General features: G+C 33.8%; 1 protein-coding gene across 3 annotated transcripts; it reads left to right on the top strand.

Annotated features, from left to right (window-relative positions):
- Positions 1 to 600: 600 nt before the first annotated feature.
- Positions 601 to 15851, top strand: ZWI (kinesin-like calmodulin-binding protein (ZWICHEL)). Of its 3 annotated transcripts, none has more exons than XM_090307495.1 (25): positions 601 to 994; positions 1451 to 1647; positions 2667 to 2739; positions 2865 to 2996; positions 3073 to 3311; positions 3453 to 3780; positions 5337 to 5436; positions 5520 to 5701; positions 7177 to 7292; positions 7505 to 7607; positions 8121 to 8273; positions 8621 to 8767; positions 8871 to 9071; positions 9304 to 9468; positions 9554 to 9658; positions 10648 to 10788; positions 10875 to 11069; positions 11219 to 11345; positions 13161 to 13363; positions 13483 to 13665; positions 13930 to 14025; positions 14155 to 14352; positions 14583 to 14854; positions 15350 to 15456; positions 15496 to 15851. In XM_090307495.1, the coding sequence occupies exons 2-25, from the start codon at positions 1502 to 1504 to the stop codon at positions 15579 to 15581; spliced, it is 3798 nt and encodes a 1265-aa protein (XP_090163621.1). In that variant the 5' UTR covers positions 601 to 994; positions 1451 to 1501; the 3' UTR covers positions 15582 to 15851. The 3 variants fall into 3 exon arrangements, with proteins under 3 accessions (XP_090163621.1, XP_090163622.1, XP_038904786.2); XM_090307496.1 differs by having other exon boundaries at positions 625 to 994; positions 1523 to 1647; XM_039048858.2 differs by lacking the exons at positions 14583 to 14854; positions 15350 to 15456; positions 15496 to 15851 and having other exon boundaries at positions 625 to 994; positions 14150 to 14264.
- Positions 15852 to 16204: the final 353 nt, after the last annotated feature.

Raw genomic sequence — 16204 nt, 5'->3', positions numbered from 1 at the left:
GAGTTGGTAGTACAAAGATGGTCGTTGGAGTTAGGTCACTGGAGGTGGTTGTTAATGGCCATAATTGGTTGTCAGAGTTGGTCACGTGAAGGTTGTCGGAGCTCGAAATTGGTCGTCGGAGCTGTCATCGAAGGTGGTTGTCGAAGTCCGGATTTTTGTGTCGGAATTGTCATCGAAGGTGGTTGTCGAAGCTTGGAGTTAGTCGCCGAAGTTGTGATCGGAGGTGGTTGTCGGAGCCCGAAGTTAGTTATCAGAGTGTGACAACGGTCAATGGGTGGAGCCATTGAAAACATGGGAGTTGGGATGAGTTGGTAAAATATATCAACTCAACTCTTCTAACATTTAAAGTTGGTGGACCAAATAATGAATTGGTATATTATACCAACTCAATTCAACTCATGTTGGTGAGCCAAACGCGATGTTAAATATAGTTATAGTTCTGCTTTGGATAAGAGAGAGAGAGAGATTGTTAGCAAATTTTTATTATAGGTGATATGAACACATAATGATTGATCCAAAGAAATATAAATATAGATTGAAAGAATTATTCTATACCGAATATAATAGTATAAGGTCTGTTTCGGCCAACCAAATAAATAAAGGTTGTAGCTGTTATTAAAAAATGACATCAGGAAATGAAATGATGAAATTTGAAGTCGCGGGATTTTGTAAATTTCCCTCTCCCCGGTTTGAGGAGTAGTAGATTTGCGGCAATGACAATGTAAATGCCAGATTGTTCGAAGATATTGTCAGGCCGGCAACTCAAGTCGACTCGCTACCCATTTTTTGGGCCTTTGCTTGCTTGCCATTTAAAATACTCTCGTGACTCCCACCACTGCTCCCTCTCTCTCTCTCTCTCTCTCCTCCTCCTCCTCTCTCTCTCCCCCTCCTTGCCCTCTCTTTCTCTAATCTCTACCAACCAGCGACTCAATGCCTGGCTGACCTTCAAGTTTCACCTCAGATCTCTCCGCCACCTCTCTTTTGCTTCCAAAAGGTAACTCATTTTGCTTCAACCTGCAATTAATCATTCATTCTTCAAGCTTCGTCAATTCTTCTATGCATTTACCTTTTTTTTCTTATTTTTTTTTATGGCCCTTCCTATAGTGTTATGAAGTGAAGGGCTGGCTTTCTTACATTGTTCTCTAACTTCAGTGGATCTATTTTCTTGTAGCTCGTATGGGTTTTATACGCACATCTTTTACTCTTTAAGTAATTGCTAGCGCGTTTCAATGTATTATTTTCTCACTATCCAGCGGCGTCATTGATAAATAATGGGTTTCATTGTTCGAGAACATATTCCATTCTGGATTAGTTCAAAATTTCATTACTATTTTTGTCTCCCTGTACTTCTCATTCTATTTATTATTATTATTATTTAAAAATAAATATACATTAGCTCGGATGCTGATCGTATAAAAATTAACCTTTTCAACTATACACCTTTTTGCAGTTTTTAGTTACAGGGATCCCTAGTAGTTAAATCCATTTCTGCCCCTGTTAAATGACCTTTGACATGGCTCAGAGTGCTAGGGCAATGGGATCTTCCTTTAACTCCAGCAGTGGCAATGATGATACTCTCCTTCAAAGCTTTGCTGCTGCTTCAAATGGGGATGATTATGACAGTGATGGCTCCAATTTTGCACCCCCGTGAGTGCAAAAAAAATACCTGTTGCAATTAATCTCTAAAATTTTATTTGTTACATATTGAATTTCATGAATGCATATTTTCGTTCTCCCTTGAAGCAATGAAGTTGTAATACTGAATGTTATTGGCGGCTTCAGTCTTCAGAAAAAAGATTATACTGAAGTCATTAGGTCATAGCCAGGCTTGCCAACTACATCATTCCTGTGATTAAACATAGTTTAGATATAAATTGGAGAAGCTAGCGTCAAAGTATTAGTCTAATTGGTCTAACATTCAGATATTTAGTGGAGCAACGAAGATCAGAAAGCATTGTAAGAAAATAAATTACTCTATGCATGCAACTAACGGATTACAACTTGTGTCATGAAAAGCACCTCCTGTAATTACCATTGACTTCTCTTTTTAATACCTTCTCATGGGTGTTTGCCTCTAAAGCCTTTGATAATTCTTTTGGATTTGAAGGTTTTCTTTTTTTCCTTTTTTTTGTATGCCCTTATATATTCTTTCACATTTCTCAATGAAAATTTTGGTTTCTTATTCAAAAACGAAAAAAATAAGAAAAGAAAGAAAGAAGAAGGGCACCTCTCTCAACTCTCACCTGTAGCAGGATTCTGGAAAGAAGAAATGAAACTTGGACCACCGATCCCATCCTTTCATGCCGTTGTTTCACCGGATATTATGACCTCCTTCGTTTAGGACTTCAATCAAAAGTGTATTAAAAAAACTCGGTGCTATTAATAGAAAATTACTCATTGATGATTATATTCTAGCATTTTTCTCAAGCTTGAAGCTTGGTTTCTCATCCAGAAAAATAATCATTAATGATAATACTTACAATTCCTTCCTCCTTTTTTTTCTTTCCATTTTTTATTGTGTAAAAATGATAATACTAACAAATGCAAACTCATTGACTTCTTATATTCTCTTTCAGTGTCTCCTCAGCTCGTATTATAGTTTGATGTTTTCTGGATTAATTTTTTCTGTCTCTGACAATTAACTTTCTCTTTGGTTGTTTCTTTAGTACTCCTACAACCATATCCACGGCAATTCCTGCAGAACTTGCTGGTGTCATACCTTTGATCGACAGATTCCAGGTGGGATAATATTTATGATGCCTACAAGTGTGAAATGGTTTCTGTGTTGTTTCTGATGTCTGACAATCTTTATTTTCATTATAATCCCTGAAAATTGATGTCTCTATATATTATTATTTTCCAAGGTCGAAGGATTCTTAAGGATGATGCACAAACAAATCCATTCTTCTGGTAAACGTGGATTCTTTTCCAAAAGATCTGTAGGTCCTCAAGTTCGGGAAAAATTCACATTTGAGGATATGTTGTGTTTCCAAAAGGTGAGAACATCTTGTTTGTCATGAAATTTAAGTACTCACCAAACTCTTACAAGAGTAAGTTGTAAATTTTGTACAGGATCCTATACCAACTTCATTACTTAAAATAAATTCTGACCTAGTGAGCCGAGCCATAAAACTATTCCAAATAATCTTGAAGTACATGGGTGTTGACTCTTCTGATAGAGTTAATGCAACAAGCTTAGATGAACGAATTGAGCTTGTTGGAAAACTATACAAGCACACTTTGAAACGTTCAGAGCTACGGGATGAACTTTTTATCCAAATCTCTAAGCAAACTAGAAATTCTCCTGATAGGTATGCTCTAAACTATTATTTTCCTTGTTGATCCTTGGTTTTGATGATTAAATTCTAGCTTGAATTACTGATATTTTAATTAAATGCAATACCACATTTTTTGGATTGATCTCTCTATGCATATGAATACGAATATTACAGGCAATATTTAATCAAAGCATGGGAGCTGATGTATTTATGTGCATCTGCTATGCCTCCTAGCAAGGATATTGGTGGATATCTGTCAGAGTATGTTCATAATGTTGCACAAGGCATAAATACTGATCCAGAGATTCGAGTTCTTGCATTAAATACACTGAATGCTTTAAAACGTTGCATGAAGGCTGGTCCCAGGCATATAATACCTGGTCGTGAGGAAATCGAAGCTCTTTTAACAGGCCGAAAACTTACAACTATAGTATTTTTCTTGGATGAAACTTTTGAAGAAATTACATATGATATGACAACAACGGTGGCTGATTCTGTTGAGGTAGTATTAATTTTGATGGAATAAGATACTTTTGTATTTCAATGATTTACAAAGTAAGAAATACGTCCCTTGTATACAGGAGAAATGGCCATATAAGATAGAAAAGTGGAATGAGAAATAAATTTAAACTGTCAACTAATTTAGGTATTTACAGTTAATATTTACTAATAATGGATCAACACTTCTCCTCAAGCTGATCTAAAGATATCTTTCATTGCCAATTTGTCAAGTCATTCTTTATTTCATTGAAAATTTTGTTTCCTCTAAACTTTTTTTTGTACTTTGAATAGTGCTTTAGTCAACACGTCGCGACATGCTCTATTGTTGGGAGAAAAAGAATACACATTACACTAGTGTGAATTTTCTCCTTTATGATATATTTATATATATATATACACACACACGTTGACTTCAATATACTTCATCCTATCATGTTGAACTATATTATGGGCTACAGAAATGTAGCCTTATTGTGGCAGTAAACCCGTTTAGGTATCTTATAAAAAAGTTTGAATTCTTCAAGAATCTTTTTATTTATATACCTTCATGAATAGTATGGGCTAAGGCCCTAAGTTCTGTTTCGACGTTGCTTCTAGTCACTACGTTTTACTTTTTGCTTTATCAAGTTATTAAGTTACCTCCAACAAAGTTAAGGAACAATAGCCAAAAGTAGACTTTCTAGCTATTGTACTTCCTTCCCATTCAACATCAGTATAAGTTTTATATTAGATAATATGAGGTTTCATCCCAAAACCAATTGGCAATGAGAGAAGTTGCCCATCTATCTTATGAAAAGTGTGAGGTCCATTGATTTTTCCAATGTAGAATCCTCAACATGCTCCCTCAAGATTGTGCCTCTTTTAGGTTTACCATTCTTGAATTGGATCTCAATTTTACTTTTGAACCGAATTCCCGTTTGGGCTTTATGGGTTCTGATACCATATTAGATAATATAGGCTCCATCTCAAAATCAATTGGCAATGAGAGGAGTAGCCCATCTATCTTATGAAGAGTGTGAGGTCCCTTGACTTTTCCAATGTGGGATCCTCGACACTTTAGTCTATAGATGGTCGTACCTTTTAAATAATATACATTTTCTCTCGAGGAAGGCATGAAGGTGGGGTGGGTCGTAGGTGTTTATGAGCCTCCTACCCCTAAAGGGAGGAGCACAACAATGAGAATTGGACAAAATAGCAATGGCAACCAGTAAGCAACACAATACTATAGTTTCAAAGATGGCAACCAAAACCTTTAAAATGACAATGACGAGAAAAGTTGAAGAGGCATAAACTCCTGAAGCCTCTCAAACCAAAAAACATAAAAAACTGAAGTATCCTGGTTTTGATAGTTGGAATTTGAAATAAACTAGTTGCTGGGTTCCATGATAAGAGTTCGATTTATTAGAGTTAAAGAAGATAGTAGTCTGTTCTTTTGTTTCTTTTTTATATTCATATCTGTTCCTTAATTTAACCTACTTAAGTGAATGTTTTCCTGTGGCTACCACACTTAATATGATTAATTAGTGGACCCTCAGAACATTTCATATTTTTGTTCAGGAACTTTCAGGTGTTATAAAACTGTCAGCACACTCTAGCTTCAGTCTTTTTGAATGCCGTAAGCTCGTTAGTGGGGCTAAAGCACTTGATCTAGGGAATGGTACAGTTTAACATATTATATTTTGGTTCTAATTTGAACGGATGGATGGACATCTTAATCTGACATGGAATTCTTCTCAACAGAGGAGTATGTTGGGCTTGATGACAACAAATATATTGGAGATCTGTTAGCAGAATTCAAGGCAACAAAGGATCGAAGCAAAGGAGAAATTCTGCACTTCAAGTTGACATTTAAAAAGAAGCTGTTTCGGGAGTCTGATGAAGCTGTAGCGGACCCAATGTTTATACAACTGTCATATGTTCAGGTAGGAATGTTTTATCTTGGTTACATCACAAGTTGGATTCTAAAACTTCGAGTGTTGTGTCTAATAGATTCATGAACTTTAAAGAGTGCTCCTAAACTTTCACTTTTGTGTGTAATAGGCCCCCTATACCTTGAAAAATGTTTGCAAGTCCTTGAACTGTCAATTTTGTATCTAACAAGTAAGTCAATCGACTTCAAAATGTAACTAATAGGTTGGAGATTGAATAGACATAGAATAAGTCAATCGACTTCAAAATGTATCTAGTAGGTTAGATATTGAATAGACATAACATTAAATGTTTATAGACCCATTAGATACTTTTTGAAGTCCAAATCCTACTAGACACAAAATTGAAATTTTAGCAATCAAATTATAATTTAGGTCCAGTTTGATAACCATTTTGTTTTTAAAAATGAAGCTTAAAACATTACTTTTACCTTACTGTTTTATTGCTTTATTGCCTCTACTTCGTAGAAATGTCTTAAAAAATGAAGCTAGAATTTGTAACCTGAAAAAAAAAAGGAGTAGTTTTTGAATACTTGATTTTATTTTTGAAGTTTGGAAGGTGAAAAACTTACTGACAAATTGTGATAAAACAAGCATAATTTTAAAAAATGGAAAACAAAAAACAAAATGTTTATCAAATGGGACATTAATCGTTTAACTATTGCATTTCAAAAGGTGTGTATATATATATATATATTTCTAGTTCAGATGGTCCTCATTTGTATTGCCTTAGGGCAAGTTTCCATCCAATAATAGTTGATATTGTAAGAGATATCCTTACAAAAAAAATTATCGATGATGTTTTGTGATTTCGGTAGGAAAAAAATAATTTTTAATACAATTGAATAGTTATTTTTGCCTTGAAAAAGGAAACTTATTGATTAGATATCTTTTAAAGTAATGATATTATTTTGTAGCATATCCTTAACTCAATACGTTGGGCTTTAAAAATTAACATTTAATCTGATAAGCTTTGATGAAAACAATACATTTAAATATATCATATTATTCTTTAGAGTTGCTTGCATATATGGCAAAATAAGCTAAATTAATAGCAAGAATAGCAAACTCTAAAATTAGTTGCAAATATAGTAAAATTCTAATTAAAAGTCCTTAGACCAAATCACGTAGTCTTGATAGGTGGATTTTCTTCTATGCTTGTTTTGCCTTTTTCTTCATCATAGTTTCTTTTTGTTCATCTTTTGTTCCATGCATGTTTTATTTTTGTTTTCTTTGTTAGTTTCTTCTGGGTAGTTTCTTCGTAATTTATTCTTTTGGTAATTTTTTTTTTGGTCTATCGAAAGAAAGAAAGAAAAAGAAAAGAAAGAAAGAAAGAAAGTTTATTCCCTCAAAGTTTTGGGAAAATAAAAAGCAGGTTGCTTAGAAAGTTAGTGCAACCGGAAACGTCTTATGTGCCATTTGAACTTTTATATTTAAACATCTATGTGAGAGTCAGTCTATATTTACAGCTGCAGCACGACTATTTGTTGGGAAATTATCCTGTTGGAAGGGATGATGCTGCACAGCTTTCAGCATTACAAATTCTTGTTGAAATTGGGTTTATTACCAGTCCAGAATCTTGCACGTAGGTGTTTTTATTGCTCTCCTTTATTGAAGTAATTTATCATTATGCTTTGTTTTCATATTTTAAAATAGTATGTTAAACTTTCATTTCCTTTACTTTCTACAACAAGTATCTTCTTCATTCCCAATTATGTAGAAAAAAACATTACCTCTTTTAGTATAGGTTTGTGTACTCCATTTTAATTGTACTTTTAACTGCTTGATGGGTACTAGTGATTGGAATTCGCTTCTAGAAAGATTTGTACCCAGACAAATTGCCATAACAAGACCAAAGCGAGAGTGGGAGTTGGATATTCTCTCGCGTTTTCGTTCAATGGTAAGTTTTGGTATTTGGAGTATTTTGTTGCAGACAAATTACTATCTTGAAGAGTCTATTTAGATTAGTAAATGTTATTTTGAATTGATTATTAAGGCAATATTACTCTCAATTTTATGAATATTTTCTTAAGCACTGACAAGCATTGTTGTTTTTAGAGATATGCCATTCAACATGATCTGTATGTGAGTGGTTTTAGAGATATTCCTCTGAGCCACGTTCAAATCTCGAGTTCCTTTTTCTCATTGAGGATAGGCCTTTCTTTTTAATTGATGTACCTTGTTCTGTACGAATTAGTGAAAAATATGTATACAAGGTTTATGCCAAGTTTTCCTTGCCATTTTTTAGTAGGTATAAATGTTTTTTTTCCTTCTCCATGGCCCCTAGGCTGCTCTTTCCTGCCTTTTTGTGAAAATACATCGCTATTTCTTATCCAAAGAAAAAAAAAGCCACCAATTCAATCTTGACCAAGAACAAAGAGTTTGCTGAATATTTCTCTTACTAATTTGTCAGGAGCATCTGACGAAGGATGACGCAAGACAACAGTTTCTTCGAATATTGAGAACACTTCCTTATGGGAATTCAGTTTTCTTTGGCGTCCGCAAGATTGATGATCCCATTGGACTTCTACCTGGACGTATAATTTTGGGTATCAACAAAAGAGGGGTAATATAGGTTTCCACGTGCACAACTACCCTTTTTTTCTTTTTTTTTCTTTTTTTTGGAGATAAATAGAATGCCAATTCAATTATTAATAGATGCAAAAGACATAGAAATATTGCCAGTTTTCATATGTTTCAAAATCACACTTTCTTCAGAAGTTAGAATTCAAAGAATCACCCACTGCCACATCTACCCAACTACTTATAATGGTTTAATATTCAAACGCATGCATATTGGCATTATAGTCTCACGTGTATCAAATATAATGAGGTACCTGTCCGGTGATTTAAATATTCCTAAATGGGCCATCTGGCTGGTTGAAGTTGGTCTAATTGCTCAACTTTCTATAGGTTCATTTCTTCCGTCCAGTTCCAAAGGAGTATTTACATTCTGCTGAATTAAGAGATATAATGCAGTTCGGTAGCAGTAACACTGCGGTCTTTTTTAAGATGAGAGTTGCTGGCGTCCTACACATTTTCCAGTTTGAGACCAAACAGGTTATCTTCGTTGCTTTCATCTCCATACATCAATACTTGTGTTTGGGAATTTCAGCTCATGTGCCCTGTCACAGTGGTTTCTTGACTAGTTCTTATTTTCTAGGGAGAAGAAATTTGCATTGCTCTCCAGACACACATAAATGATGTCATGTTGCGTCGTTACTCTAAAGCTAGATCTGCTGCTGTTGGCTCCTTGCTCGGAGATTCTTCCTGCAACTTAAAGATTCAAAGTGTGGAAGCATATGAGAAACGAGTTCAAGATTTGAGTAAGGGCATTGAAGAGTCTAAGAGAAATGCTGAACAGGTAACCCTTGAAAGGGCTTATTCTTTGCCTTGAAATGTTAATATGTGGGCATGCATATGTGCTGCTTCATGAAACCATCCATTAATACACTTTTGTAATTATAGCTTGTCTACTCTCATTACCCAGTGGAAGTGTTTTTTTGTTATTATCCTTGATAGGATTTGTATATATTTCACCATCATCTTATAAAAAGTGTTTTCCATTTCGATGATGGAAACCTTTCTTAATGTAGTTACTGAAGGAATTGCACGAAAAGAATAAGGAAGAAATGGTAATGCAAGAAGAATTGGAAGCCCTAAAAGAATCATTGAGATTTGAAAAGCAAAACTTAGCTGAGGCAACACGTAGTCTTGAGAGGCTGAGATCGCAGTATGATGAAAAAGACAAGGAACACCAGGTCAGTACAGCTAACTTCGCATCAAACTTATATTGAGCCTCTATTTCTATTATTTATTTGGTGGTCTATTTTATTACATTTTCAGGACATGTTAATTGAAAAAAGGGATATGGAAGCAAAAATAGCAAAATTGAGCACCACGGTATTGGAAAATAATGTGAAAAAAGATACAGTTGGAATTGATGAACAGGTATGATTTTGAGCTATTTGTTTGATGAAAAACAACTTTCTGTTTTTGTTTGGATATTATTTTAAGAATTATAGTCGCGTTCAAAATTTTAAAACTATGATTTATAACTTGAAGAGATGAAAGAGATTGAAATGGGGATGGAAGGGGGAATTGACTTGGGGGCTACAATTTACAAGTTGGAAAAAGAAATGAGGAGATGAATGGTGAGGGGAAAAGAGCAGGGGTATTTGAGGGCCTCGTTTTTATTTATTATTATTGTTTTTTTTGTTGGGGGGGGGTGCGCATATTTTGAAGTGTTTAGTTCAGAGAAGGCAGTGAAGAAGTGGGGAGCGATGAGAGGCTGGTGAAAATGGTGGTGGAAAGGTTTAAGAGAAATAGTAGTTGTGGGGTTTTGGAAATGGAGAGGGTTTTGAAGTCGGGGAGAGGGGTTTATGGAAGGTGATGAAGAAACAGGCTTTGAGGTCTCTTCTTGAACTTGTGAGCCATGAATATGGCTACTAGAGCTTCTGTAACTATCACCCTTCTTCTTTTTTTTTTGTTCTTCCCATTTGCTTCTGTTGTGTGAAGTCAATGGGGCAGAGTTGTTTTTTATTGTCTGAATTGGTTCCTCAAATTAGAGAGGAACATGTTCAATAAAGATTCAAACAACTAGTTTTATTTCAAAAAAGAAAAAGGAAAAAAAAAAAAAACTTGTTTTCATACAAGTCCATGATTTTCAAAGAAAAAGCTAATTTCAAGCCGTCAGAAAAAGCAAACTTGAAAAAAAAAAAAAAAAAAAAAGGAGAGAAACTTTGAAAAGATAATTGAAACATATTTAACTTTAACTGGATTTTTGTTCCAAAAAGCAGAAAACTATTCTTCAAAGCAAGATCCAAAATTTCAATTTTCTTTTTCTGGCATCCTTTTTGTAATTAAACGTTATGATTGATGTAACTATTTAGTATAAAATATATTGCAAATTGCATCGAGTTGAATGTTATTCTTTATAGCTTCTACAAAAACTTCAAGATGAGTTGAGGCTTCGAAACGATGAGTTGCAAGCCACTGAAGAAATTAGAAAGAAACTAGTAAATGAAAAGCTGTTCTTGGAACAAAGAATTTTTGAACTTGAGAAGAAGTTTAGCAATGAGGTACATGATATATTTTCTTGATATGGTATCATGTTTGTTACTTCATACATTACCAGAGTAATATGTATCAAGTTTTTCACTTGCAGATGGAACATCTCCAGAAAAACTTTGAACATGAACGCAAAATCTCGAGGCTGAGAGTGGCAGAACTTGAAAAAAAACTTGAAGAAGTAACTCAAGAACTAGCTGTAATGGAGTCAACGCTCACGATCAGGAACTCTGATTTGGCGGCACTGCAAAATAATTTGAAGGAACTAGAGGAACTACGAGATATGAAAGAGGTTCTAGTCTGATTGTTTCTATTTAGTTTTGCATAAACTGATCTAGCTGCAGTATCTCTTACATCTATTTAACACCCGGTGTATCCTTTTTCACTCTTCTTTTTTACTTTTCTTTTGGCCTCTTTGTGATGATTCTTTCTTTATTTTAGGACATTGACCGAAAAAATGAGCAGACAGCCAACATTTTGAAGATGCAAGGGGCTCAGCTAGCTGAGATGGAAGCGCTTTATAGGGAAGAGCAAGTTCTAAGGAAACGCTATTTCAACATGATAGAAGGTTTGTTTACCATGCTGTCCATATAGAATGAGTTCTTTTATGTCGATATAGAAATTCTTGTAAATTTCCCCCAGTTTATTTAAATTTCTCTTAGTGTTGAAATATGGTTAAAAAAAAAGCCTCTGGGGAACAACTTCGTTTAAAAAATGAATTTGATTAAAAAAAATTATGTCGCGGAAGCAATAATCAAAATGTCTGTGTTTGTTAAACAAAGAGAAGAAAATGGAAATGGGAAAATGAGAGAGTGAAATCCAATAGATAAGAAAATAAACTTCTAATTGAAGGAGAACAAAATTGGTGAGCCAACTTTACATGGAAGCTCACTTTTATATAGGTACAAAAATGGACCTAATTAATATCACCAACTTACAATTTAATACAACGTCATAAATGGACACTCGCAAAACTTGTAGCAAACTAAAAAGAACAAAAAACTGAAATCTTAGATCTAACATCAACTTCAGATATTAAACTGAAAATTAAATCTAATAATAAAATAAGAAACTTAAAAACAAAAAATTGAAATTTGATTAGAAAAAAATTCAAAGCTCAACATACTTCGAATCTGTTGCTGGCCGTCTATATAGGATTTTATTTTATTTTCATGAATTTTCTGATAACCAAATGTTGAGGTTCATGTAATATTTTAAATCTAAAAGAACTTTATCCAAACTTTCAAATTAGCCTCAACAGCCCGTAGGTACAAGTATTTGTAGGCTAGGCAGCAGCCTCCAAAGAAGAAAAGATCAGTCAATCGGCTGAAACAATAAGCCCAAGGTAAAAACCTGAAACTTAACTTTAGCCTAAGTAAAAACGGCATTTATCCAAGATCAAAGAACAATCAAGGGTAGCTACAAGACAACTCAAGAAATCTCAAGAAATACAAGAAGACTTTTCAAGAAACACACTACATCATATAAGCTGGCCCAAACACTCAGATATAAAATAAAATAAAATAGTCCTTTGTACCTCTCTAACCTTATCTAAACTATCATGGCATATTTTCTTAATTTAATTACTAATTTATATATTTATTACATAAATATGTTGTAATGATTATTTTTAAAGAAAAATAATTGAATAGAAGCCTTGTGTGGAGCATGGTTGTTTTGTTGGTTCTTTTTGTTAGGATTCCTTCTATCTCTTCTGAAGAAGTCGATGGGGTTGTGGATGTTGAAACTCCTTGGTATGTCTCCTCCATGATTTTCGAGGAGTTGGTTGGTAGTGGTTCAAAATAAAATTATATATTATTTAATTATTATACTAATGTGATGTTCCAGAACATGAAAATTTTAATATTTAGAAATGAACTAAAATCGTAGCGAAATAAACTGAGGGTGAATATATGCTAATACCTTCTTTGTTAATAAACTTGAGTTGAGGCAAAAAACTATATGGTCTGTGTGAGCTGTGGTTTGAGCAAAATTATAGAATTTTTGTGGGATAAAGGAAGGAAAGGGAGGAGTTGTAGCTGACAAAATGCTTCGTTTCTACATTCTATTCTCTAACTAAACATTTTTAAATTAGTCGTCGAGTGTAACTTATATTTCTTGGAGTTGTATTCTTCGATGGGTAGGGTTCTATTCTGCTTTCTTTTCTACTTTTCATCAAATCAATGAAAAGTTGATTTCTAAAGTGTACATTAAAAAGAATAGGATAATACATATATATTACATAATTACTTTACTACAAATTGATTCATTTATTTCTCACATTTTTTTCGTGAACATGTTTTTTAATTATTCCTCATGTAACATGAAAAGAAAAAAAAACTTATGAAATGTTCAATTAAATTTGCACTTGATTACATTGCAGATATGAAAGGAAAGATCAGAGTTTACTGTCGACTTCGACCTCTTAATGATAAAGAAATTATCGAAAAAGAAAAAAATGTGCTTACAAGTCTAGATGAGTTCACAGTCGAACATCTATGGAAAGATGATAAGCTGAAGCAACATATGTACGATCATGTATTTGATGGCACTGCCTCTCAGGAAGATGTTTTTGAAGATACGCGGGCAAGTTCAATAGAATTGTAGAACTTTATTTATTTATTTTGATGAATCTTTATTGTCTTTTAGCTATCACTGTTAATAGAAAACATTAATTGATACTCTTTTGTACGATCGTAATGCAGTATCTTGTCCAGTCTGCTGTAGATGGTTATAATGTATGCATATTTGCTTATGGTCAAACTGGTTCTGGGAAGACATTTACAATATATGGATCTGAGGACCACCCTGGACTAACACCACGTGCCACTGGAGAACTTTTTAGGATTTTGAAGAGGGATAGTAACAAGTTCTCATTTTCATTGAAGGTAATGATTTAAGTTATGTTTTACTTAGTACCTATCTTGAGTCTGTAAATTGCACTACATATAGTGGTGTATAAATTATGTTTCATTGAAATAGATGGCTCGTTATTTATGTTCTCGAATTGTTAACTTTTGTTTTATGCATTACTCTCTCTCGAGTTCAATGATCGTAATGCATACAATGTTCTATACATTGGCTTTTATACAAATGATTCATTGTTTCTCTTCTGTTTCTGTCCTTCTCACTCATACTATACTTTGATTTAGGCATACATGGTAGAATTATATCAAGATACATTGGTAGATCTTCTTTTGCCAAGGAATGCAAAACGATTGAGATTAGAGATAAAAAAGGATACAAAGGTAAATATTTCAACGTTCAATCATCAGTGATTTTTACAATTTAATGTGAAATTTCTACCTGGATTTTAGTTTATTCGAGTTATTTATTATACTTCTAACTTTAGTGGGATGACTATTTGGTGAGGTTAGGGAATGGTATCCATTGAAAACGTCACAATAGCTTCTATCTCAACATTTGAAGAATTGAAAAATATTATTTATAGAGGATCAGAGCAACGACATACTTCGGAGACTCAAATGAATGAAGAAAGTTCAAGATCACATTTGATACTTTCAATTATTATTGAAAGTACCAACCTTCAGACACAATCTGTTTCTAAAGGAAAGGTATGGTACTAGTAGTTTCAATATTTTTATTTAGAGTGAAGGATGTAGGTGGTCGTATGATTTAAATATGAAAATACACTACCAGGTCTGGTATGTATGGATATTCACAAGAAACAATGACTTTATAAAAGGTAGATATGAGTTAAAAATTTAGCTGAGCTTTTCATTGAATAAACAAATGAATGTTGTGTTTCTCTCAGCACGTAATAGTTTGAATATCTCTCTTGCAGCTTAGTTTTGTTGATCTTGCGGGATCAGAGAGAGTGAAGAAATCAGGCTCTTCTGGTAGCCAACTTAAGGAAGCTCAAAGCATAAATAAATCACTTTCAGCACTTGGGGATGTTATCAGTGCTTTGTCTTCAGGGGGCCAGCACATACCTTACAGAAATCATAAGCTAACAATGTTAATGAGTGATTCACTCGGTGGTAATGCCAAAACGCTTATGTTTGTCAATGTCTCTCCAGCCGAATCCAACTTGGACGAGACATATAATTCACTCATGTATGGTATCCTTTTCTTTACTATATCCACTTTGAAGAATTTAATAAATTATATATTATTTTTTTAAATCAATTGGGAGTTTGGTTAAAGTATCTTCTATGATTTATGTATATTTGAGATTGTTTAGAAGTTTGATTGACGTATGTTTTTGACATACGTATTCAGAAGTTGGTAAATGTAGCCATGAGTATAGTTACTGTCCTTGCCAACCATCACTGAGAGTAAAGAGAAACTTTACTTACGTATTCATTTTAGCTTTTCAAGCTCAAATTTTTTGGGTTATGTTCCAAATTCTTCTACTTTCTAAATCATTTTAACCTGCAAGAAAGATGGAAAGAATGGTATATTTGAAAGTATTTCTGGCCTCTTATCCATATTAATTTTAAACGAACGGATAGAAGTTTATTATTATCAAATACGGAAGGAAAATGAAGACTTAAAGAGAAACTATATCTTTACATTGAAGCTTCTTTTTATGAATTTGCTTTAATTCAGGTATGCATCAAGAGTTCGATCAATTGTTAATGATCCAAGCAAAAATGTAGCATCTAAGGAGGTTGCTCGGCTGAAAAAAATGGTCGCTTATTGGAAAGAACAAGCAGGTAGGAAAAAAATGGTCGCTTATTGGAAAGAACAAGCAGGTAGGAGGGGAGAGGATGAGGAGTTGGAAGAAATCCAAGACGAGCGACATACTAAAGAAAAAGGGGACGTCAGATATTCCATGTAGAGCTTTTATTATGTTGCACTCAAGTATATAACTTACTAGGTAGGGTTGGACAATGAGGAGTGAATTGACTCAACGCCATTCGTTACCATTCTTATGTCTGATTCTTGTATCGTCAATTGGGAGTTGGGACTGTAACTAGCTTAGCTTATTAGGATGCATTGCATTGTATAGTTCGAGTGGGTTTGTATTGTATATATGAACAGATGTGTTGTTATCTTATCCATACACACTACTTGTGTAATGAATGAATACATCATTTTTCCCCCTCTACCCATAGTATTTCCTTTTCAAGGACCAGCCTTTTATTTGCAGAATTATGAATTAACTAAAGTTGGATGGCCTCATTGACCATTATTTTATTTTCTTTCTTCAATATTTAAAGGTTGCTTAGAGGATTGATTGTTGATTGTTTTTGTATAATAGTTGATTTTTTTTTTTTCTGGTTATCAAAATACTGCAGTCTCTAAATAATAATTAGTAAACAATATTTTGATTCACGGCAGCCACTGACAATTTGGACAGAAGAATTTCTTGACTACTAAATGGTAGGACACCAGGATCACGTTATACACATCTTTTTCTTAGTGCTCTATAGGCAAAAGATAATTTGGACAGTCTATATA

This window comes from Benincasa hispida, chromosome 11 (genome assembly GCF_027475165.1).
Source record: "Benincasa hispida cultivar pf3 chromosome 11, pf3_genome.v1.1, whole genome shotgun sequence".
Taxonomy (NCBI): Eukaryota; Viridiplantae; Streptophyta; class Magnoliopsida; order Cucurbitales; family Cucurbitaceae; genus Benincasa; species Benincasa hispida.
Note: the sequence above shows the minus strand (reverse complement) of the source record. Positions and strands in the feature narration are given on the sequence as shown.